Consider the following 23595-nt stretch of genomic DNA (forward strand, 5'->3'; position numbering starts at 1 on the left):
CAAAAATAAATAAATGAAATAAATAAATTTATTTTAAAAAAAGGATAATAATTTAATAGGGTATCTTTGGAACTGGATGATAATAAAAATACTGCATATCCAAACAGGTAATGCAGGTGAAGTAGAGATGAGAGAGGAATGTATGTTCCCAACTGCATGTGTTAGAAAAGAAGAAGGGCTAAAGATTGATGGTAGGTGCTTTGTGTCCACCTAGAGGGGTGGGATAGGGAGGGTGGGAGGGAGATACAATAGGGAGGAGATATGGAGATGTATGTATATGTATAGCTGATTCACTTTGTTATACAGCAGAAACTAACACAATATTGTAAAGCAATTATATATACTCCAATAAAGATGTTAAAAAAAAAAAAATTGATGGTAGAAAATGACCAGCAACATAAACTCAAAGACAGCAGGAAAAAGGAATTTTTAAACTAGCAGAAATCAATGAAATAGAAAACAAACCTACATAGAGAGAATTGACAAAAGCCCTGAGTTGGCCCTTTGAAGACACTAATAAAATTGATAAACCTCTGGGAAGACTGGTCAAGGAAAAACCTGAGAATGTAGTTGACCCTTGGACAGCACAGGTTTGAACTGTGCAGGCCCACTTAGATGCAGATTTTTTTTTTTTTTTCAGTAAATAAGAACTACAGTCCAACGCAGTCTGTGGTTGGTTGAATCTGCAGATGCAGGGCTGGCTGTAAAGTTATACATGGGGGTTGGCACCCCAGACCCCTGTGTTGTTCAAGGGTCATCTGTATATAATGTCACGAATGAAAAAGAAGAATGTTACTATAGATCCTGTATACATCAAAGTTATTATAAGAAGATATTATAAACAACTTTGTGACCAAAAAAATGAAATGTTAAGTGAAATGACCAAAAATAATGTAACAGCAAAATTGACACAAGAAGAAACAAAAAATTGTGTGATTAAAGAAATTGATCCTATAATTTAAAAGGAAACTCAGGGCTGGATAGATGCACTGGCAGATTCTCCTAAACATTTAAATGGAAGAAATGTAATGTCAATATTCCACAGACTCTTCCAGAAGGTAGAAAAAGAGGGAAAAAGAGTCCCCAGTTAATTTGATGAAGCCTGAGTATCCTTGATACCAACTCCCAACAGCCCACAATGAGAATGGAGACTTTTCAGCCAGTGTCACTTGGGAACGTAAATAGGAAAATCCCAAGTTCAATATTAACAAACTAAATCCAATGGTATTTTTTAAAAGTTCCTCTTTTCCTGTCTTTTTTTGGATTAAATATTTTTGAATATTCCATCTTATTTCCTTTAGGATTTTTAGCCTATTTTGTGATTGTCGCAGTAGACTTGGAGTTAATACTCCTCCCCACTTTCTGCTGTAGTTGTGTGCTATATGTTACTTCTATACACATTACAAACTCCATCTTGCAGGGATATTTTTGCTTTAAAGACAGTCGTTGTCTTTTAAAGAAATTAAGAGAAAAAATAAAGCTACTCTTATATTTACCTACATGGTCACCATTTCTGGTACTCTGTACTTTCCTGTAGATCCAGATTTTCATCTGCGACCATTTTCCTTCTGCCTAAAGAACTTCCTTCACCATTTCTTATCATGCTGGTCTGCTGGCCATGAATTTGCTCTGCTTGGATTTATTCCAAAATATCTTTATTTCAACCCATTTTCAGTTTGTTTTTAAAAATAGGTTTATTTATTGACACACTGATTTTGACTCTGCTTAGAGGAAGTCATTGTGATGGTGCTGTAACTCCACCCATTTTTTAAAATTAATTTATTTTTGGCTGCGTTGGGTCTTTGTTGCTGCGTGTGGGCTTTCTCAAGTTGTGGTGAGCAAGGGCTACTCTTTGTTGTGGTACATGGGCTTCTTATTGCGGTGGCTTCTCCTGTTGCAGAGCACAGGCTCTAGGCGCACAGGCTTCAGTAGTTGGGGCACGTGGGCTCAATATTTGTGGCTCGCGGGCTCTAGTGCGCAGGCTCAGTAGTTGTGGTGCACGGGCTTAGTTGCTCTACGGCATGTGGGATCTTCCCAGACCAGGGCTCGAACCCGTGTCCCCTGCATTGGTGGGTGGATTCTTAACCACTACACCACCAGGGAAGTCCTCCACCCATTTTTGAATGGCTATTTTCTCTAGATATAGAATTCTAGGTTGGCAGTATTTTTTATTTGTTTATTTATTTTTGGCTGCATTGGGTCTTCGTTGCTGCACGCGAGCTTTCTCTAGTTGTGTCAGGCAGGGGCTACTCTTTGTTGTGGTGCATAGGTTTCTCATTGTGGTGGCTTCTCTTGTTGCAGAGCACGGGTTCTAGGCGCACGGGCTTCAGTAGTTGTGGCTCGTGGGCTCTAGAGTGCAGGCTCAGTAGTTGTGGCGCACAGGCTTAGTCGCTCCACGGCATGTGGGATCTTCCTGGACCAGGGCTCGAACCCGTGTCCCCTGCATTGGCAGGCAGATTCTTGACCACTGCGCCACCAGAGAAGCCCTATTTTTTTTTTTTCATTTCAGCACTTTAAAGATATTACATTTTCTTCTTATCTCCATTGTTTCTGATAGGAAGTGCTTGCATTTACTATGAAAACAAGCGTTTACATCTAAGCTATCTGGCGTGCAAGGATAACATTTCCTTTCTCATTTTGTTCAGGCTAGCAAGTTTGCCGAATACAAAATCAATAAACAAAAAGTGCGTTTTCACATTTCAGCATGCAAAACTTCTAATCATTCTAAGTGCCTCACTGCTAAATATAGAAGGACCTCCACACATTCGAGAAGATTATGCAACATTAAAACAGACACAAACCCTGAAGAGAATAAACTTAGAGGTAAGAGGGAATTCAGGCAGGAAAAGCAAACAAATAAAAGCACAACAACAACAACAACAAAACTTCAAAAAAACTGTAGTTGGTGTTACAAGATAGAAAACCAAGTAGGGAAAAGGCCAGTTCTTCTTCCCTCCTGTGTTTCTCTCCTGTGTGTCTCCTTTATTGTTAACACAGAACTCTTCACTTCCAGTACTTCTAGTCACCAAATGTGTGGGGTTTTCCCCCCACAGCAAACAATTCTCTGCAGCACCATCTGGGTGTCCTCCGATGCAACTCAGTTCTGGCACCGCCTACCCGGGGACAGAGTCAGGCCCCACAGGCTAAGGGCTCAGTCCCGCAAGACTGTCCCCCGCACACATACACACACACACTTCGGACACCCGTTGTAAGCCTAGGTTATCACCTGTGCTTTTGACCGACTGCCCTGTAGATCTAAAGACCCCCTCCTTGGGTTCAGTTAATTTGCTAGAGCTGCTCACAAAACTCAGGGAAACAGTTGCTTACATTTACCAGTTTATTAAAGGCTATGATAAAAGGGTACAGATGAACAGCCAGAGGAAGAGATACACAGGGTCTGTGAGGGTCCCTAGTGCAGGAGCCTCTGTCCTTGTGGAGTTGGGACGCATCACCCTGCTGGGTTGATGTCTTCACCCACCTAGCAGCTCCCTGAACCCCATGCTATTGGGATTTTATGGAGGCCTCCTCATGTAGGCGCGATCAGTTACAAACTCCGTTTTTAGCCCTTTTCCCCCTCTCTAGAGAAATGGGGGGTGGGGCTGAAAAGTCCAAGCTCCGAATCCTGGCTTGGTCTTTCTGGTGACCAGCCCCCATCCAGGAACCACCCAGGAGCCCACCAGAGTCACCTCATTAGAACAAAAGTTGCTCCTAGTATTTTTTTCACTTGGGAATTGACAAGGGTTTTAGGAGCCCTGTGCCAGGAACCGGGGGTAGAGACCAATATATAATTTCTGTTATCTCATAGGTATCCTCAGGGAAGATAAAGCATTTCAGTGCTGAAATAAGAACAGGATGCTGCATTTTAAAAAGGAACATTGGGAGGACCAGATAAATGACTTGAAATTTTAAAATATGAGGCAAAAATTAGAAAGGCAAGAGATAGGTTGGAAGAGGAAACCTCCCAGAAAATGAAGAGCGAGTGGGGTGGGCATGTGGAGGATAGTGTAAGAGAAAGGATTCTCGATGTCCTGGGTAAGGAGGCATTGGACAATGGTTAGAATTCAGGAGCTTGGACGGAGCACGTGAGCATTTACCCTAGAAGGGCCCCCTCGGAGCCTTACGAGAGGCTGAGTCTGGGGCAGGACGCAGAAAGGCGCAGAGGGTGGCGGGAAGGACCGCTGTCCTGTTATAACCCGTGTAGCAGACTTTGTCTCTTCAAACTGTTAATTTATTACTTTGAACTAACTGAAAAATGTTGAAAGATGGTATTTTAGTGTTCTCTATCTCACCCTGTAGGTGCCATTAAGAAAAAAAGTGCATTTTTGTGTGTTGCCGAACTGTACAAGTGATTGTTCTTTACCTCATATGTGTGTTTCCACACTTCACCCAAAGAAACACTGGCGCTTGGGATTCTGAGATCCTCCTTCTGGCACTGAAAATACCATCTTGAAGGGTTTTTATGGCTACGAGATCATAGGGAAGATTCTCCCATCTGCCCGGCTTTACTTCCGGCTCTGGAGGTGTGCACGCGTGTGTGTATGTGTGCATGTCCATAGGGGGCACATACATGTGCGCACTCTTCCTTCTTCTTTTCTAGGCCATTTCCTAAATTCTGTCTTCCTACCTCTTGCTTGCCATAATGTGGACTTAAAGCACATTTATAACTATGTTAAATTCATTGAGTAAAGGTTGATATTTCTGTGAGTGTATAATAGTTCATATAACAGCTTTATTGAAATATAATTCACACAGCATAAAATTCACCCTTTTAAAGCATCCTTGTGTATTTTTATAAACAGAAGGAGGAGAGCCTTTTTTATCCCTCTACCCAAACCTCTGCGTTAAACTTTGTAAACAGGTTCCCTGGACCTCAGAAGGAAAAGGCTTCCCCTGGAGTGTTATTTAGACTGAAACATATTTCTTGATTATAGGCTTCTCTTTCTTTACTGTGTTTCAACTAAAGAATTTCTCCCTGAATGTTGTAAATGTGGCGGGGGGCGGGGGGAGAATTAGTAAATTCTTTATTGTTAATAGCTTCTCTTATGGCCAAAGAAAACCCAGGAATTCAAAAGTATTAGCTCGGAGTCCTTAATCTAACAAAACCTTTCCCCCGCTCCTAGCTGGTTTGTCTCCAATTGTAAATTCCCCTCTCAAGGATTCTTAATGCTTAATTCAGAATGCTGGAAGAGAAAAGCTTCATTACTGCTGGTACTTCCCTATTGGCAAATTCAACCTCAGTCTTCCCTTAATTCTCGTTCTTTCTTTGAATAGGAATAATCCTGTTTGTTCATTACAAATTCAGTTCATTGAGGGGGAAATGCATTGAAGATGGTGAATGATGATAAAGCCATTTATCGGCAGCCTCCGGGGCACTAGCTAGGATTATCCTCTGCCTCTCACAAGCAGTGCTGGCCCTGAGTGTTTAAGCAGGTGGATTTGCCCTTCTTTCTTCTAGGGGCTCAGGAATCTGATGGAGAGAAAGCCAGGGAATTTGGATTTGGGCATCTTTTCAGACCTCTTCCAGGAAATTAAGGAATGAATGGTACTAGTTGGGTTTTGTAAGGGTAAGCTTGAACAGGCATGCCGACGTCTTGACTAGTAATCAATACACTCTTGTTAAACGCTTTGTCCAAAGCAGACCAACATTCCGAAGTCCTCCCACCTCCGGAAGGCAGTTCTGTGGAGTGTGGACTGGGTCTCTGGTCTGGTGTAGCCCTGGATCGTTCTTCTTCTGCTTCTTCCTTGGTTCTTCCCTCCAGGTGTCTCATCTCCTCAAAGCGAGGGCGGGCTCTGGGCTTGGTGAGCGTGGTGGGACCTGGTCCTCGCGTGGGCTGGACCCTTGGGGTCGTGGATAAGTGTTGACTCAGCGAGAGGAGAGGGCCACCCTAAAGCCTAGAGCCCAGAGCTGCATGTTCCTGTGCGTCTCTGCCTTACCCTGTGAGGCCAAGTCCCTGGTGTCTGATCCTTCTGACTCGCCCCAGGTGGGACTGCGGCTTGGAGGCGGGCTGTATACCAGGTGGGCTTCTTCCCAGGTGCGCTGTGGTCTCTCACCTGGCAGTTTCTGAATCAAGCCTCATGAGATGCCAGACTCCATGAAGGGGTTATTGGGCCCCGTAACATTATGTGTCAAGAGCCTTCACAATGTTGTATTCTCTTCGGGGAATCGACCTGGGGAGAGTAGTTCAGATGCAGCAAGTGATATTTCCTGCAAATTCATGTATAAAAGCAAAAATGAAAAGGAAACTGAAACACATGTCCTGTTATAACCTATTATGAGAGATTGGTTAAGAAAATGCTTATATTCATACAGTGAAATAGTTTGCTGATATTTTAAGATATCAGTGTATTAATTTAGCAAACATTTACTGAGCGCACATACCAGAAACTTGCCACACGCTGAGGCCAGTATGCCACGTAAGAAAGGCACATTCCTGCCCACATGACCCCTCTGGTCTGATGAAGGGGAGAAGACATTAAACGGGTGAAGAAATGATTTCTGGATGTGATTAACATGATGCTGAGTTAGAGAAGAAAGAGAAATTGCTGTCCTGCGTGATTTCAACTATGTGAAAAACAAACACGCATAGAAAATAGCCAAGAGGAGACTATGCCAGACAAGTTAGAGGTGATTTTTATTTTCTTCTTTATTTGTTTCAGTATTTAATAATCATCCCTCTTTTATAACTAGGAAAAAATAACTTAAAAAGAGAATTGCACTTCAAATTATGCCATATACTGGAATACTTGTTTTCATGTCTTATGAAGGCAAAAAAACCAGAGACTCTCTTGGTAGAAGTAAAAAGAGCATGTTCACCTTTAAGTACAAAAAAAAAGGAGGAAAATGTCTCTAGAATCACCACTGTCTAAACCTTACCCTCAGGTCAAGTTGTCCGCACAGAACCTTCTAGGACAGGGGAGGTCTCCTTCCCTCCTCCTGCCGTCTCCCTGCCGCTCTTTCTTCTGTGCTCCTAAGTCACCAGCACGGCACCTGGGCCCTCAGAGGCTCTAGTGAATATCTCTTGCGGACGGAGAGAAGGAACAGAAATTTAAACCAAGTGTGAGCAACCATCTTCTTGGTCCACTTGTAAATCTTTGGTACAAACGTGGCAAAAGTGCACTTTTAATGCATCTTAGAAGTTTCATCACTTGTCCCCAGCAAATATTTTTGGCAAATTTCTGAATTTATAAATTGCTTCCAATTTTATCAAATCAGAAAGATGTCAAGCTCTTAATCATCTGAAAAGATGCTCAGCTTCTTGTGTCAATAAGAGAAATGCAAAGTGAACTTCTCTGAATTGTCAGATTGTCCGTCCAAGGCTGTGAGGAAGCAGGTATGTTGGTATATTCCTGGCAGGGGTGTGATGTGACCAGACTCCGTGGAGGGCAGTTTGGCAATGTCTGTCAAAATGACAAATTCACATCCTTTTTGATCCCTGCCCCTCCCCCCGCACCATTCTACTTTTAACAACGTAGACTACAGATACACTTACACACATGTGAAATGATATGCTCCTTAGATTTTATTTAACAAACTCTGTGCAACAGCTCCCATATGACAGTCACTGTTCTAAATCTCTTACCATCATTAAAGTCATTTAATCCCCCAAGCTACTCTATGAGGTAGATATTATTATTATTATCCCCACTTTACAGATGAGGAAACTGAAGAACAGAGAGATTAAGTACTTTGCCCAAGGCCACACAGCTAGTAGGTGGCAGAGCCAGGATTCAAACCCAGACTGTGCAGCTCCAGGCTCCTTGCTCTGCCAACCTCAACAGGTACCTCCTCGTGTGACCACAGTTATGGCACTGTTTGTAATTGCAAACATTTGGAAACAAGTTAAATGCCTGTCAAGAGGGGATTGTTAAGTAAGTGACACGATACCTCTCTGATGCAGTGATGGAAAGATGACCAAGATGCATTTTAATGGAAAAAGCAAAGTGCAGAAGGTGCTCCCAGGTGTGTTGATAAAGGGGACAGAGCAGAATATGTGCTCGTATTTGCTTGGATAAGAATAAAACACCACTGGAAGGGTGCTCAAGAAACAGGGAACCGGTTGCCATGGAGAGAGATGGTGGAGAGAGATGGGGAAGCAGCTGGAAGGGGGACTTCCACTGTGTTCCCTTTTATACTTGTAGATTTTGAGCCATTCACATTTGTTGATTATTTGGAAATGTAACTCAAAAGCCCTGAGTACCACAGCTTTTTCGTGTTTTTTTTTTTTCCTTGACCATATAACCAATTTGTTTCTAGATTTTTAAATTAAACTCAATTTTTAAAATTCATGTATGTGAAAGGTAATATAATATATGCCACGTTTTTTTTTTTTTAATCAAACAATCCAGCAGAGAAAACAATAAAAATGATGTCTCTCTTCCATTCCTGAACCCCAGCCTCCCCTCCCAGGCCCCTCCCGCAAGACAGCTCCTACTGCTGGCTTCTTGGATTTTTTTTTTTTCTTTTCAGCTTTATTGAGATATAATTGGCATGTAGCACTGATAAGTGTAAGGCATACAGCATAATGACTTACACACATTGGGAAATGATTGCCCCAATAAGTTTCGTTAATATCCATCATCTCTTACAGACACACACAAGGAAAGAGGAAAAAAACTGGGTTTTTTCCTCGTGATGAGAACTCGTAGGATCTGCTCCCTGGTTTCTTGGAATTCATTCTGTTCTCCCCCCTCACACAGGGTGTGTGCCGATCCCAAGCTTGGATCAGCCCCTCTTCTCTTGTTTGTCCTACCAAAACTCTATCCGAAAATAAGAATCTAATTTTAGTGATGAGGCCTTTGGTGGGTGTTTTTGGAGACATCATATAAGATTGAAATAAATCTCGATTCAAATTATAGCTCACGGAGCCCTTGTTCCCTGCCCTGTAGTTATTATTCTCCCCCTTAATGACAGTTCATCACTCAGCAGTTCAAATGTCCAGAGCCTTTGTGGTTTTGAAATGTAGCTTTAATTTGATCCCCAGGAGTTGAGAACGGATGATCGTTCATAGACAGGCCCTGTGTTTGCTGCACCTGCATCCGTGTGAAGTATCAATACTTCTCGTGTAAGCGTCGCTCACTGCGTTAGGGAAATGGCCACGGAAAGAGCCCGGCCCTTTGGAGACCATGTCCTGGGAGACAGTCAGCTCAGGATGGTTCTTTTAAATCGAAGGACCCACATCCTTCAATCCTGGCCAGGCCAGGAGAGGCCCGAGCAGTGCAGGGCCTGACTTGGGGGCTTCGGAGGCTGCAGGCTTTCAGGACCTGGAGGCTTAGTTGGCCAGGATGATGGTTAAAAGGAAACAGTGCTGCTCTGTGCCCCGCCGTGGGACAGAATCGATTCGTGTTGGGTTGATCTTCTTCTCAATAAACCCTGAGGGGCTGGGGCAGCCGGTGCCCATTAGCACGAGCCGCGTGTCCTCCGGCAGGTCACACTGGCCTTCGGCCCCTCGCCTGAGTGACAGTGACAGCAGTGACCTCCCCGACATGGTCACACAGTCCCAAATGCTGGGCACACCGTGGTGAGAAGGGAAGCCGGCCCATGGCCCGTGGTCACATCCAACCCGGCCCTTGTGTGCTGTATTACATCAGGGATCCCGCCTGGACGTTGCGGGCCAGGTTTCCCCTTCTGTTCTCACCTGAGGACACTGAGCGGCATGGGCCTCGCTCCCTGGTGGAGGCGGTGGTTGGGGGGGCGCCTGCTGCCCCCTGCTGCCCCTGCCCCATCCCCGGGCACAGCCGGCTGCTCTCCTGTGAGCCTCTGTCCTCCCCCCACACCCAGACCAGCGTGGGTGCCAGGCATCCTCCTGTTTCTGAGGAGGTCCTCCCCATGCCCGGCCTCGGCAGACATTTGGGTTTGTGCCACCCGCCAAACGTGCCCCCCTGCCCTGGACTAACTGGGATGGAGGGAGCCCAAGACCCAGGGTGGAGCATCCAAAAAGCAGGACTCCTCAGTGTAACCGAGTTACCACATTTGGGGACAATGGGACACAGCTGAGTGCCAGGCCCCGCCCCAGATCCACCCACTGGATGTTCCAAGATGGAGAGGGGGCTGCTGCCCATCATGAGGGTGGGGGCCAATGGGGGGAGGCTGTGCCGAGACCCGGGGACGGAGACTGTGGCCTGGGCAGGAGGTGGGTTCCTGGTCCCCAGGTGACGAGGAGGGGAAGATGCTGGGCTCAGAGCCCTGCTGTCGGGGGAGGGCTCGGGGACCTGAGCCGGGCAGGGCCAGGCACTTCTGTGGGTGACGGAGGCCCCCGGCCAGACCAAGGGGCCAGAGCGCATCAAGGGCTTCCCGAAGGAGGCTCTTGACCCTCGGGTGAGTCTGGGTCCGGTGCCTTCCAGGGAAATTGAAAGAGTGGAGCCTCATCCTGTACGGCACGGCCCAGCACCCCTATACCACCTTCAGCACCCATCAGTCTCGCTCCCGGATGCTGGAGCTCTCGGCCCCAGAGCCAGAGCCACCCAAGGCTGCCCTGTCGCCGTCCCAGGCCGAGGTTCCCGAGGACGAAGAGGACTACACAGGTAATGAACCTGAGGCCAGAGGAGATGCTCGGTTTTCCAGTGTAACTCTTAAAACGCGGGCTGTTCCCGGCGGAAGGCGGGGCTAGGGCTGTAGGCCTTCCTCTTTCCTGGGAGTCGTAATAATGATGGTAATTTGCACTCACAGCTCCTCCCTCCCATGGCTCTCCTAATATTTTACAGACCAGTAAGTATGCTTCAAACCAGTAAGTACTCGCCAACCTTCCCAGGCCGGGACTAGAGGTTCCCTATGCCCAACCAGAACGGGGACTTGCCCCCTGGCTAGTGACACTCCTCTGGGGCGCGCCCTTTTCCTCAGGGGCTCCCGTCTTCCGTCTCAGCCTCCTGACCCTCTCCCAAGTCCATCCACTTTCAGTCCTTGTGACCAGAATGTGGGAAGGACCAGGGTGCTACCGGGAGCCCAGGATGGTTGGGCTGAGTGAGCACAGCCAGGAGTTGCTGGCAGTGGAGATCTTGACCAGCCCAGGGGCTGGGAGAAAGACCCAGCACAGGGTCTCAGACCTGATGTCAGAGGACACTGATGCTGCAAGAAGCAGCTCAAGCCTCTCACAGGAAGTAAAGATGCCTCGTTGCAAATCCTCTTCCTCCTGCTGCACCACTGCAGGGTGGCCCTTGGTTCTGGGCCTGCAGCGCTCCACGCTGAGAGCTGGGGCAGCATGCAGAAGGACGTTCCCAGCCGCCGGGCTGGGCGCAGTTTTGGTCAGCGTGCTAGGTGACAAGCTCTTCCTTTCCTTCTGAACCATCCCAGTGATTTGTGAGAAACGGAGCCTTTCTGGTTGGGCATATTTTCCTTAGCTAAATGTTACAGCTACTTGATAAATGATGGGTGAGATCTAAGAATATTGATGCTTTGAGTTATCTAATAGCTTCTGAAAAAAAAAAAGTAACAAAATGGAGAATTCCACCAATACAGATCAAGCATAAATTATGGCCGATTCAATTTTAAATTTCTTCTACCATGCCTTTAAAATGGAGCATTGAATTATGTATGGACTAATCTGCTCTGTTTCCCCCTGTGATTTATAAACTGTGGCAAGATTCAGTAATTATTAATAAAGGACTGATTTTTTTTTTCCCCTTAAAATCTGCTATGACTCTAACCTCACACTGTCCTGGAATCTCACTCTAACTGTTCTGCAGCCCAGGCCGCTCAGTCCTTCCCAAGCCTGGCCCAGGTGGTTAGAGGGGTCTCTGGGACTAAGGTGTGTTTCCGACACTTGGGGAAGTTCCGTGCAATCTCAGGGGCAAGTGGGGCGGGTGCACCAGTCACAGCAGGAAAGAGCAAGAGAGGGGAGGGGGCAGGAGGGGTGGAGGGAGAGGAGGAGAGGGCTTCAGGGGGAAGGGGAGCAGTGTGGAGGGGCATCTCGTTGGTGCCCTGGGGGAAGCCCTCTGAGTCACAGACAAACAAGCCCAGGTGCAGAAGCCCAGGGAGAAAGAGAGGGTGCTGGGCAGGGGAGGTTTTGAGGTGGGGCGATGATTTTCGTCGACTTTCTAAAGATTTATTTACTTATTTATTTATTTGGTTGCGTCTGGTCTTCGTTGCAGCATGTGGGCTCCTTAGTTGCGGCACGTGGGCTCCTTAGTTGCCAGCAGCTGGGCTCCTTAGTTGTGGCATGCGACCTCTTAGTTGCGGCACGTATGTGGGATCTAGTTCCCTGACCAGGAATCGAACCCGGGCCCCCTGCATTGGGAGCGCGGATTCTTAACCACTGCACCACCGGGGAAGTCCCTGTTGATGCTTTCTATGGAGCTTCACGCACAGCTGAGGGGTGAGCTGGCAGGGGTGGCTGCGTGCCGGGGACACCTCTCGGAGGCATTGAGCTGGTCATGCAGACAGTGCGTGGGGGGCTCTGGGCCCCACTCTCCATCGGGCAGCGGGGGGCACCAAGCAGCGCTGTGATGGGGGCACACAGGTGGAGGCCCAGCTCTCCCCGGGACAAGGAGTAAAGGGGAGGAGGTGAGTGAGGGGCGGAGAGGGGAGTCCAGCCGCCCATGGACAGTAAGGATCCCAGGACGGAAGGGGAGCGGGGCTTCTGGGGGGGCTCATGGGGGTGTCAGGTGCCTCGCCAGAGCCATCAGGACAGCTGCCCTGTGAAGGGGTCAGCTGTGAGGTGGACACGGGTAGGGGACACTCTCAACCACTGTTGCCCCCTGGCGATGGGGGCAGGGGAGGCAGCCAGAGGCTGAGTGGGTGGAGGGTCAGGGTCGTGGTGGGGCCTGGGGTTCCCAAAGTTAATGAGGGTGTGGAAATGCAACCTAGGGGGCTGCTAAGAGATCAGGAGGCTTGGGGGTTCAGCCCGGAGGAAGGGCGGGGTCAGGTGCCTGGGAAACGTCAGTGGCCGAGGCCCTGAAGGTAGAGGGCTTTGCGGGGATGGCCAGCCTGCTGGGACCCAGCCATCTGCAGAGCAGCAGGGTGGAGGTGGGGTAGTACTGGAGAGCACAGACCGAGGTCCCCGGTAACTCTCCCAGGATGCTTGGTTGCAGGGCAGGCCACCCCAGGACTGATCCAGCAGGTCTGGGGTGCTCAGGTGCTGTGGGCTAGGGAGCCGGGGTGATGGCAGGAAGGGGGAGGGGCTGGGGCTGCTACAGGAGAGCAGCCACAAGGGGGGGGACAGGACCTCGAGAGAACAGAGGGGAGCCTGGGCTTCAGGAGAGGAGGACACACGGGCTGAGGACAGGGTGCCTGGCCACACAGGGCCGTGTGGGGAGCCGAGAGTCCAGGCAGCCTTTGCCTGGAGACGTTGCCCCAACGGCCTGACGGCTCAGGGTAGCTGATTCACAGGCCGCAGGGCTGCGTGGGTCACAGACTCACGGCACGTCAGCACTCACCCAACAGGCGGGTTAAAGCACTAGGTAACATGCCTCGGTCACAGGCCCTCAAGGAAGAGACCAGCCCTGCCATAAGGGGGTCTCTGTGCAGACAGCTCTACCCTGGCACCCACCTCGGGCCTCTTAGTGACACAGGGGGCCCAGCGCACTTCTCTTGGGTGGCGTGAATGGTGAGAACGACTGTGTTACTTACTGAATCCGCCTGGTCCTCCAGGAATTGGTCTAAGCCCATGACAAAACCCATCGAGAGTTCCCCAGTTGCTTTCTAATGTTTGTTTATGCATGTTTTTTATCCTGGATTTGCTCCACTAAGGATTCAAGGTAGAGTTTTCAAATAAGCCTGTGTCAGTCTGACACCCTGCAGAAGGGAGTAGCTGTGATCCAGCCGGCTCAGCACGAGGGTCATGCTGCCCTGTAGCTGGAGCCCTGGGAGGTGAGACGGGAAGGTAGTGGGTCTCTGAGGAACGTTCGGGCTCATTGAGAAAAGAAGAAAAGGAGACACAAATACAAATTGCAGTGAATAGCATGTGCTCACCCAGAGAATGAGTTAACAGCAGTACCAGAGAACACCCAGGTGCATTCTTAGGAGTGATGGTGGCGTTGGGACAAGATGGCCAAGCAGGTGGATGTAATTCAAGAAAGTTTCAGGACTTCCCTGGCCGTCCAGTGGTTAGAACTCCGAGCTCCCCTGCAGGGGGCACAGGTTCGATCCCCGGTCGGGGAACTAAGATCCCACGTGCCGCAAGGCGAGACCAAAACAATAAATAAGTAAATAAAAGAATGTTTCATGGCAGAAATGAGTCTCGATATTGGGCTTGTCGAGGTAATCTGGTAGAGAGCCGTACTGGGGAGGGCGCTTACAGATATGGACCCAAGCACCCTGAATGGGGGCGGTGGTTCTTACCGAGCTCTCCAAAGCAGGGCTGGACATGGCCATCACCTAGATGCCCTGGCGGGGTCCTGCTGCTCTTGCTGTTGGGTCGTCCCTGCCTTGCATGGGGCTCCCGCTGGCTTCCTGACTAATCTCTGCCCCACAGAGAGGCCCCGGAGGGAGGGGGCTCTGTGAGGTCCACACACCGCGAACCAGGCTTTCCCCGAGGCCCTCCCGTCCTGTGTGTGGACGGGAGGGCACTGCGCCTCCCCAGTTTCTGCCCCTCTCCTTTCACCCGTTCTCTCACCCTCAGCCACTCAGCAGATATTTGTTGAGCGCCTGCCCTGTGCTGAACGCCTTTCCAGGTGCTGGGAAGTTGGCAGTGGACACGCTAGACCAGATCCTGCCCGCGGGGAGCTTCGTCTCCTCCCTGTCCCCCCACTTCTCCTTAGGATTAGGAAGTGGTTCACTTTCTCACGTGAGACAGGCCTGCCTCAGGGAGAGGTGACCGCAGGGGAAGGCGGGGTGTCAGGCCACCTCAGCGGGGAGGGCTGGACCCCACAAGTGGATTGGGATGAGGCGAACAAGGATCAAGTCAGATGAGAATCGATCCCCAAATCGAGTAAGTCTGGGGCCTGGGAGGGGGTGGGGGCACCTTGTGCTCCAGCACGACCCCAGCACCCTCCCCCACCCAGACCACAAGGAGCGTCTAGTGCATCCCCAGGGATGAACGCGGCTCTGAAAGGGGTTCACGGGGGGACCCACAATGAGAACCTTGGAAATGTCAGCAACGGTAAACCTTCAGGGAGGGAAGCCAAATACAGCTGAGTCTAACACTGGGAAGGTCTGGAGGCCCTTTAAAGAGGAATGAAGAGGGCTTTGTGCCCCTCAGCAAAGACCCATTGTGGGTGGCAGAGAATGGGGACTTTTGTCTTTCCCTCACATCCCCAGGAAACTCTGGTGGCTGGCAAGACACCTCTTCTTTGCTTCTGAACTCACTCCCCACCCCCTCCAACAACTAAAACCTTGTAGAAGATTGTTTTTTCTTCCAAGGACTCAAAAACTTTCATAACGCCCCGCCGGGCCCTTCCCTCCCCACACGGGGAGGCTTTCCAGAACCATCTCCCAGAGGAGGAAGAGCGTCGGGGGGCAAGGGAGGTGGGGGTCCCGGCACAGCACCGGCCCTGGCCCCCAGGTGAGGAGGACACCTGTGGAGGGGCCGCCCGGCCTGAGGGCAAGAGCCAGTCAAACTGGGCTCTTCCCCGTGGCGCAGGTGGAGGGGAGACCTAGGACAGGAGGCCCGATGGGGTCCCCCAGCTCCTGCATTTTTCTCCGTCGCTTTGACAACACCACACAGGCTCCCAGAGTTAGAATTTGGGGATCGAGGGAAGACAGGATGCCCCCCTCTGAGGGTGAGAGAGAGGGGAGCTGAAAAGGGCTCAGCTCCCGCCCACCCCAGACCCACCAGGGACATGGAAACCCACCTGCCTCCTTCACCGCGTGTGAGGGACATGGCGCATTCTATTCCAGCCTCTCCCGCTTAATTTCTGTCGGATCTTCACTGCTTGGCCGCAGTTTCCTTAGCGCCTTCAAACCCTCAACGCCCCGTATCGCGTTGCTCTGTCCTTCACGATGGAAATCAGAGTTGGTGGGTGGTCCAGCATCGTAACTCTGCTGCAGGGGAGGACACTGCATGAGGCTGTCCCCTGCCCCTCCCGCCCCGCCATGGCTGCTCCTCTAGAACCTCACAATGCCCGTCTTCACCCACCCGGGTCCTCACCCACCACCAGCTGTCCTGCTTGTCCTCGGGCCGTCCCTGTCTCGAGTCATCAGACCCTCTGACACTGGAGCCCAGAGCCAGGCTTGGCTCCCAGCTGAGGCGGGTCCCACAGGGGTGGGTGCTCTGGCCCAGCAGGGGCCTGTGAGACCCAGACATGGGGTCCTAGGAGACTGGACGTGATTGAGAAAGCATCTCTATGGGTGAAAGGAAATGCTTGTTTCTTTAAGGTGTGTGCCATCCGGAGTGTGGTGACAAAGGCTGTGATGGCCCTAATGCAGACCAGTGCTTGAACTGTGTCCACTTCAGCCTGGGGAGCGTCAAGACCAGCAGGTAAAGGGCTGGGCTGCCCCTGCGTGTCCTGGAGACGCCCAGCGTCCCGCCAAGGTGGCCAAGCTGTGTTCTCCACCCCCGCAGCCTGGCACCATACTTAGGAATTAACCAAACACCCCGGAAAGGAGATCATCCTGAGGGTCACTGCTTGGGAATTTTATGTTTTTGTAACCTTTAATTCTCATCTCATAAATAACTCGTGACCATGACAGAGAACTCAGAGGCCGTGGCATTGTTTTGTCTGTGCTTATAAACTTTTTTCTTTCCATTTTGCTAAACAAAAATGGGTCGTATTGAGCATGACAGCCACTTGGGAACTGCAGACAGATGTCATCTTAAGGGCCAGTACTGTTCTAAAAGTCAGCACAATCAGCCGTGAATGAGGAGCCCCCATCCCTGAGCGCCCGGGCAGGGGTGCAGCCCTCCTGGGGAGCACATACCCACCAGGGCTCTGGCAGGGGTGCGGCTGGGACTCTCACGGTGTCCTCGGGGCCCAGACACAGCCGCACCCTCCCTGCGCTGGGCGAAGACGTTTGTTCTGCTGGCTGGACACAGCCTGGAGACCGCTCACTGCCCATGGGCACTGTCAGTGGGGTTTTGCCGGAGCTGAACGTTCCAAAAGTCAGATACCGTCATGGTGTTGCCCAAGGAAGCCAAGCACAACCTGCGAGTGCCCCCGCCCCGCTCAGGGAAACTTTGGAAGGGCAGGAGTCCCAGGTTCCCATGCAAGCCCTCAACCCTCTCCTGCATCAGGAACTTCTCAGGGGCATTAGTGGTTTACCTCCGCCCTGGGGCCTTTGTTTCCTCAGAGTCTGCTGACGGGGAGGCAGCTAAGGTTTCCCTCCTGGCCAGCTGCCCTGCCTCGGCCTGACCCCCGTGCTGCCAGGTAGGCGTGGGGCTGGGGCCAGTAGGAAAGTCCTCTCCTGATCTGCTCCCACAGGAAGTGCGTGAACGTGTGCCCCTTGGGCTACTTTGGGGACATGGCAGCCCGCCGCTGCCGCCGCTGCCACAAGGGATGCGAGACCTGCTCGGGCCGGGGCCCCACCCAGTGCCTGTCTTGCCGCCGCGGGTTCTACCACCATCAGGAGGTGAACACCTGTGTGACCTTCTGTCCCGCCGGATATTATGCTGATGAAAGTAAGTGTGTGTCCCCGGGCCTAGAAATGAGGAGTCAGCCCCGCTCTGGGCTGGGGTCCCCTCTCCTGGGAGAATTTTCCCCGCCCTTTGCTTCCTGTGTACTCCGTCCTCCTGAGAAAGGATCCTTAACGGGAGGGAGGGAGAGAGGATGAAATCAAAGCCCTCGGACCCTGTTAGTGCATAGCAGTTCACACCCAAACCTGGCCAGGATGGTTCAAAGTGACTCAGAAATGGAGCCCCTGTAGTCTGGGGTTGTCACACTTCTGTAGGTCGATGTCCATTATTCAGGATGGACAGGGAGGTAGCTTGAGCCAGCGGCTCTCAGGCTCAGACCGATTTCAGACACCCAAATAGAAAGGCTTCCGGGTATGCCCTGCAGTCTTTCCTGGAGCAGTGGATGTGGGTGCTGGGCGGGGTGCGGGACCCAGCACCAGCTTGTGGCCTTGGTGGTTGGAACTGGGTGAAAGCCCCTCCCAGCAAGAGCTGCTAAGCTGAAACCGGGGTTTAAGGCCAGGGAGGTTTGTGGCTCTCCATGAATGAAGAGGAGCCTGCTGCCGGGCATAACTGGGCTCAGGAGGACAGGTTGGTCTTGGCTGTGCACTTTACATAGTGACCACACTCCCAGGAGGGGGGCGATGCTTTCCTCACCTTGCAGATGGGGAAGCCGAGCGAGGCCAGAGGGCCCACAGCTAGCAATGACCCAGTGAACTCAGAGCAGCACAGGGGTCCTGCCATCCTGCCTGTCCTGGGAAGTGGGGTGGATGGGCTCTGGGGCCGGGACCTCATGCCAAGGTTTGAACACTCACCTCGGCCTGGAAGAGGCCAAAGAGAGGGCTTGGGTTAAATTGATGGAGGATAGTTTTCAGATGATGTGTTGGCCGTTGTGCAGGGAGGGGGCAGCGCTTCCCAGAGCTCGCCTCTGGCCCGCATCCTGCAGGAGGGGTCCCGTCACAGCGTTGCTCTCATTCCTATGGGGAAGGAGCCAGGGAATCCTTAAGGACATATAAAGCCATGGAATAACCACACTCTTTAGAGGGGACGCAAAGAGTCATGCAAGACACGTTTCACAGGCTTTGCAAACACCTGCCCTGGGCTGCAACCAGACCTGTTTTCGGGGCAGAGGCTCCTCCATCCCTACCCCCCACCCCACCCCTGGGCAAGAACCAGCCAGCTTGGTCACCCCCAGATGCCCTCGCTGAGCCCCTGCAGCGTGTGTGTGATGCCACCTGTGGGGCCCCAAGGAGGAGGCCCCGAGCACAGGGTGGTGCTGACCGGGTGCCAGGATGAGTGACCTGGGTAATCACCGAGACCCAGGGCTTCCCTCAAGGTGTGGTGGGTGTCGGAGATTCATGTCTGTGCAGGTGACCGCCAACGTGTCAGCAAAGACCCTTGTGAGGGCCCTGGGTGGGTGGGGTCCTTCAGGGGCACCCTCAGGCCCCACCGGTCACACTTAGGAAGACTGGCACCTCGGTAAACTCTGCTCCGCTGGCTCCAGTCCCGGGGGAAGATGCAGGACTAAAGCACGTCTCCTTTGGAAAGGGCCCACCTCCAAGCCTCAAGGTCGTGTGAGGACTTCACTCCAGAAAAGAGGTGCGAGGCCTGTGATCTGACACCTGGGCACACGGTCTCCACATGCCTCTGGCAGTCGGTCACCGTGTCACCCGTCTGGAGATAACGCCGGTGATGGCTGTTCCATCAACCTCACTTTGAAACACCCGAGTCTCGTTTGCCCGGGTTTGATCCACATCCACTCTTCCCACCTCTTCTCTTTTCCTCCTCTTATTTTTCTCCAGATCAGAAAAACTGCCTTAAATGCCACCCAAGCTGTAAAAAGTGCATGGATGAACCAGAGAAATGTACTGTCTGTAAAGAAGGATTCAGGTAAGACCCTCCCTTCAGACCTGAGGCGCAGCCGTGGGTATATGCTGGTATAAGTGTCTGTCATTGATGTACCAAGTGTGTGCCACCTTTTCCTAAAAGCTAAAATTTCAGAGGCCCAAAGCCTTTCAGGATACAGATTCCGAGTCAAAATCAGATTTCCACTTAGAGATTGCTGTTTATGATAGAAAGTCAGAGGATGGGGAACAACATTTGGAGAACTGGTAAGAGCGAGAGTGGATCCTCTCATAGAAAGTAGGGCTGGCGGCTGGAAGGGTGGGGAGTTCTAAAGAAGCACGGAGCTCCCTTTCTTAGGCACCGAGCCCCACTCACTCCAGTTTCCTTCCCAGTCTGGATGACTGAGGGAAGGGCGGAGGGGGCTTGCTCCCTGGAGATACTCTGTAGATTCCTGGTTTGCCCGGCTCCACCAAGCTCAGCCCACGTCTCCTTTAAAAGCATCTTACCGAGCTAATGATTTTTTACTGAAATATTTTGGGATGTTGGTGTAGCCTGTTTACTGCCACCAAGTATAAGTATTACTTGTTCCCTGAAGTTACCATCTAGAAGCTTAGAAATCATTCTGTTCGAAATTGTGCTGTGGACCCTCCCGCGATCCAGTCTTGAACCAGGGTTTGCACTTTAAGGAAGAAAGGGACGGGTCAGCGAGGGCAGTGAGCAGGGGTGGGGCCAGGGGGCATCACCGGGCTCTTGTTAAAATGCAGGTGCCGACCCAGCGGCTCTGTGACTCTGCATTTTCTACCTGGCCCCCAGGGCACCAGGATGCTGCCGGTCCTGCAGCCTCCCCTCCCGTCCCCTCAAATTCAACCCCACAGGGTTGAATTCTTTTGCAGTAAGGAGTGAAGGAAGAAAACAAGCATTTTACTCCAGCTGCTTTCACCAATACTGCCTCATTTAATCTTCACAGCAACCTATGACGTATGTGACATATATGGCATTCTTCTTCACATTTTACTAACGGGGAGAGGAACAGTTTCCTGGAGCAGCATGACTAAGGTTCCCCAAGCCCGCCCCACCCCCTCCAGATCAGGGGATCGGAGAGAAGAGGGTCCACTGCCCCACGCTCCTGGGAGTCGGGGGAGGGAAGGGGAACAGGACCCCAGAGTCACACGTCATGCCCGTTCTCTGAACCGGGGAGCTGCACGAGGCAGGATGAGGAGTGGAGGGGCGACATGTGGAGGAAGGGGAGCCCCAGAAGGGAAAGGCAGAGAGGTTCAGCCGGCCGCCACTGGGGCCTGGGAGCTCGGCTGTGGGACCCTCCTGCAGGGCCCCCCACCCAGGCCGGAGACTCAGGGTGTCGGGGGAGGCACTGTGTTTCCAGCTCCCTGGAGCCTGTTTCCCAGTGGGGATGTGCTGGGGGTGGGGGGGCTCATCCCTGCTCCTGTGGGTCAGGTCGGGGAGAGGAGGTCAGATGCTCAGGCCAGGAGCTGTGTCCTGGGGAGAAAATGCCTCTCAGGCAGCAGCCCCCCAGGTGGAGGCAGCGGTGCAGCCGTGACGAGCAGTCAGAGAGGACTGCGGACACTGAAACATCATCAGCCGTAATCCACAGAAAGCTTCCTTTTATTGCCCAATATCCTCTTTAGCTGTGGCTTCAAATCATCGGTCACACTGAAGCAGTGAGGGCGGCCAAGCCGTGCGTCCATCTCTTTAGGCTGGGAACATCCGTTAGTAAAGACTTGACTGAACAGCTGGTGCAGTGGCCTGGGGGCCGGGACGAGAGGGAGCCCTGGGGTCGGCCTCTGCCTTGATACAGAGATGCTTTCAGCCCCACCGACGTCCCCCCACCAAGCGCAGGAGCCTCTGGATCTCACAGACCCTGGGGCACGTGTTTGATGTGTCAGGCAGCAGATCCATCTACAGCATGTGCAGCAGTGAGCTTGGGAACTGAAGCGGCCATGGCCGCCAACACCCACTCACACTGCTGGGTGCCCGACACCTGCCAGGGTTCTGTCCTCAAAGCAACCTGACCACGCAGGAGCCTTGACGGACAGCTGAGGGGACGGAGGGGCAGGAAGATTGGCTGGCCTGCCCGGGGCCGGGGCTGCACAGCTGGGAAGGGGCAGAGGGTCTGCTCCAGAAGCCATGCGCTCGCTGCCTGGCCGAGCGAGGTGAGGGAGGAAGGCTGGAGCCACAGCAGGCAGGGCTGCTAGGTCCCAGGAGCGGATTTTATCTCAGGTTCATTGTGAAGCACAGAACGTTTCCAGCAAGGGCGAGGCAGGAGCCCACTGGGACTCAGGGTCAGTCTTGCCACCAACCCCCCTCACGCATCACAGATGCCAAGGCTTCACCCAGGGCTGCACCCAGTGAGACCGAGCCAGTGGGGTGACCCACCCGTGCTCGAGTTCTCCTTGTGGGCCCTGGGTTCTAGTGTGATTGGTGTCAGTGAAGAGAAGGTGTCACAGAGCAGGAGAGCACAGAAGGCATGGAGGGCATGGCCTCCCGCACAGGGGCCGAGGCCACGGGGCTTTGGGAAGGAGCTTCGGGACCACCGGCCACCAGAAGGCGGAGACTCTGCTTCCAGGCCTGGGTGTCCCTTCCAGCCAGACTCGAGATGCTGCCGGACAGCTTTGCCGCTTTCATTAGTTCAGAACCTTAAGTGACGCCAAGAGCTGTGCTTTAGCAACTTTCAGTTCCTCTCATGAAAGGCATTTGAGGGCAAATCATAATTGAATTAGAGCTTTGGAAAGGATATAAAAGAGTGCCTTTTTTTTCTTTTCAACAGCCTTGCACGGGGCAGCTGCATTCCAGACTGTGAGCCAGGCACCTACTTTGACTCTGAGCTGATCAGGTGCGGGGAATGCCATCCCACCTGCCAGACCTGCGTGGGTGAGTTCACGGCCTGTGGGGGCCACACTTGGAGCCCGAGTTCCCCAGGCCGGTGGGCTGACTACCTGGAAACCCAGAAAGCCCTAGGACTTACAGGCTTCCGTGGGTGTTGCAGCATTAAAACCCAGAGGCCCTACCAGGGGCTGGGAGAGGGGAAAGGGGGATAGTGATTAATGGGTACAGAGGTTCAGCTTGGGAAGATAAAAAAGTTCTGGGGATGGGTGGATGGTGGTGATGCTTGCATAACAATATGAATGTACTTAATGCCACTGAACTGTATGCTTAAATGGTTAGTATGGTCAATTGTATGTTATGTAGATTTTACCACAATTTTTATAATTGAAAAAAAAAAAAAAGAAAGAAAAACCACAAGGGCCCACTTGGAGCAGCCTGGGCTTCCCGGTGTCAGGAGCCCAGCCAGGTAGGGGATGCTTTCAGGCCGGGCAGGGATACTAACTGCTCGTGAGCTCTTGCGTGGAACCCAGCCCTTGCCTCAGGGTAGCAGTGCCGGGGGTTCATGATGCATCGGGGAGAGGCTGGGCAAGTTCCCGTGGTGAAGGAAGAAGGCTTTTTAAAACATAGCCTTAGTTCCTTGTACCTATCTTCCCTATTTTGAACATTTTACTCAAAAGAGGAAAAGATCTCTGTAAACAATATTATGTGTATTGTAATTTCCCACAGAGATGATAGCACAGCTGCCTTCCAGGCACAGTTTTTATGCAGAATCGCAGAGAATGATTGTCTTGTTGGGTTTCGTGCTGCAGAGTTGTTGGCACCAGGATACTGTAGCACATTCTGAGCTTGTGGGCTCATATATATTTCTGATTGAATCTTCTCCTCTTGACCCACCTTCCTGACCCAGCGCTTTGGTCCTTGTTCTAAGAAACCCACATCAGGTTGAGTTTTTGCTGCAATGACAATGTAAGAATTAGGTCTCTGCTAGGTCACTGATGCCATAACATGGGTCCCAGGATGCATGGCAGGACGGGGCAGCCGTCCCAGTGTGGCCACATGAGCCCATGTCAAGGGGCCCTTGACCCTTGACCAGAAGTGGACATGCCATGGCCAAGACCAGCACTCTCAAGGCCTTTGGAAAATGTGCCTTGCTGGGGCCCCCTCCTGGGACAACCCCCCAAAAGGCAGGGGCCCAGCAGCCTTTCCTAGCGTTTGCCTTGTTGCCTGTCATTTTCATTCTGTTTCTTTGACTCATTGTTTAGCCCAGGTTGATTAAGAGCATCGCCGATGTCACTTATTTAAATTTCATAGTCACTTGAATCCATAAAATTCAGGCGTGTGGCTTTATAATGCTTTTGATTTCAGTTATCCAATGTGGTTTCATTTCTCTGCATCCCCACACTGTCTGCTGGCAAACAGCTTTATAGTCGCT

The 23595-nt window shown here is 51.6% G+C and overlaps 1 protein-coding gene across 6 annotated transcripts in view; it reads left to right on the forward strand.

Annotated features, from left to right (window-relative positions):
• The window catches only part of PCSK6 (proprotein convertase subtilisin/kexin type 6), a gene marked incomplete at its 5' end in the record, with an annotated part of 193450 nt that overhangs the window by 158338 nt on the left and 11517 nt on the right, over positions 1-23595 (forward strand). For 2 of the 6 annotated variants that reach the window (XM_082448595.1, XM_082448594.1), the window contains 6 exons: positions 10342-10521; positions 10667-10705; positions 16247-16349; positions 17290-17486; positions 19280-19367; positions 22105-22208. In XM_082448595.1, coding sequence (XP_082304721.1) covers positions 10342-10521; positions 10667-10705; positions 16247-16349; positions 17290-17486; positions 19280-19367; positions 22105-22208 — 711 coding nt within the window. Of the gene's footprint in view, positions 1-10341; positions 10522-10666; positions 10706-16246; positions 16350-17289; positions 17492-19279; positions 19368-22104; positions 22209-23595 lie in introns of those variants that run through there. The other 4 variants (XM_082448596.1, XM_082448597.1, XM_082448598.1 and 1 more) reach the window with 4 other exon arrangements.

Source organism: Balaenoptera physalus, assembly GCF_965194825.1.
Source record: "Balaenoptera physalus genome assembly, chromosome: 2".
Lineage (NCBI taxonomy): Eukaryota > Metazoa > Chordata > Mammalia > Artiodactyla > Balaenopteridae > Balaenoptera > Balaenoptera physalus.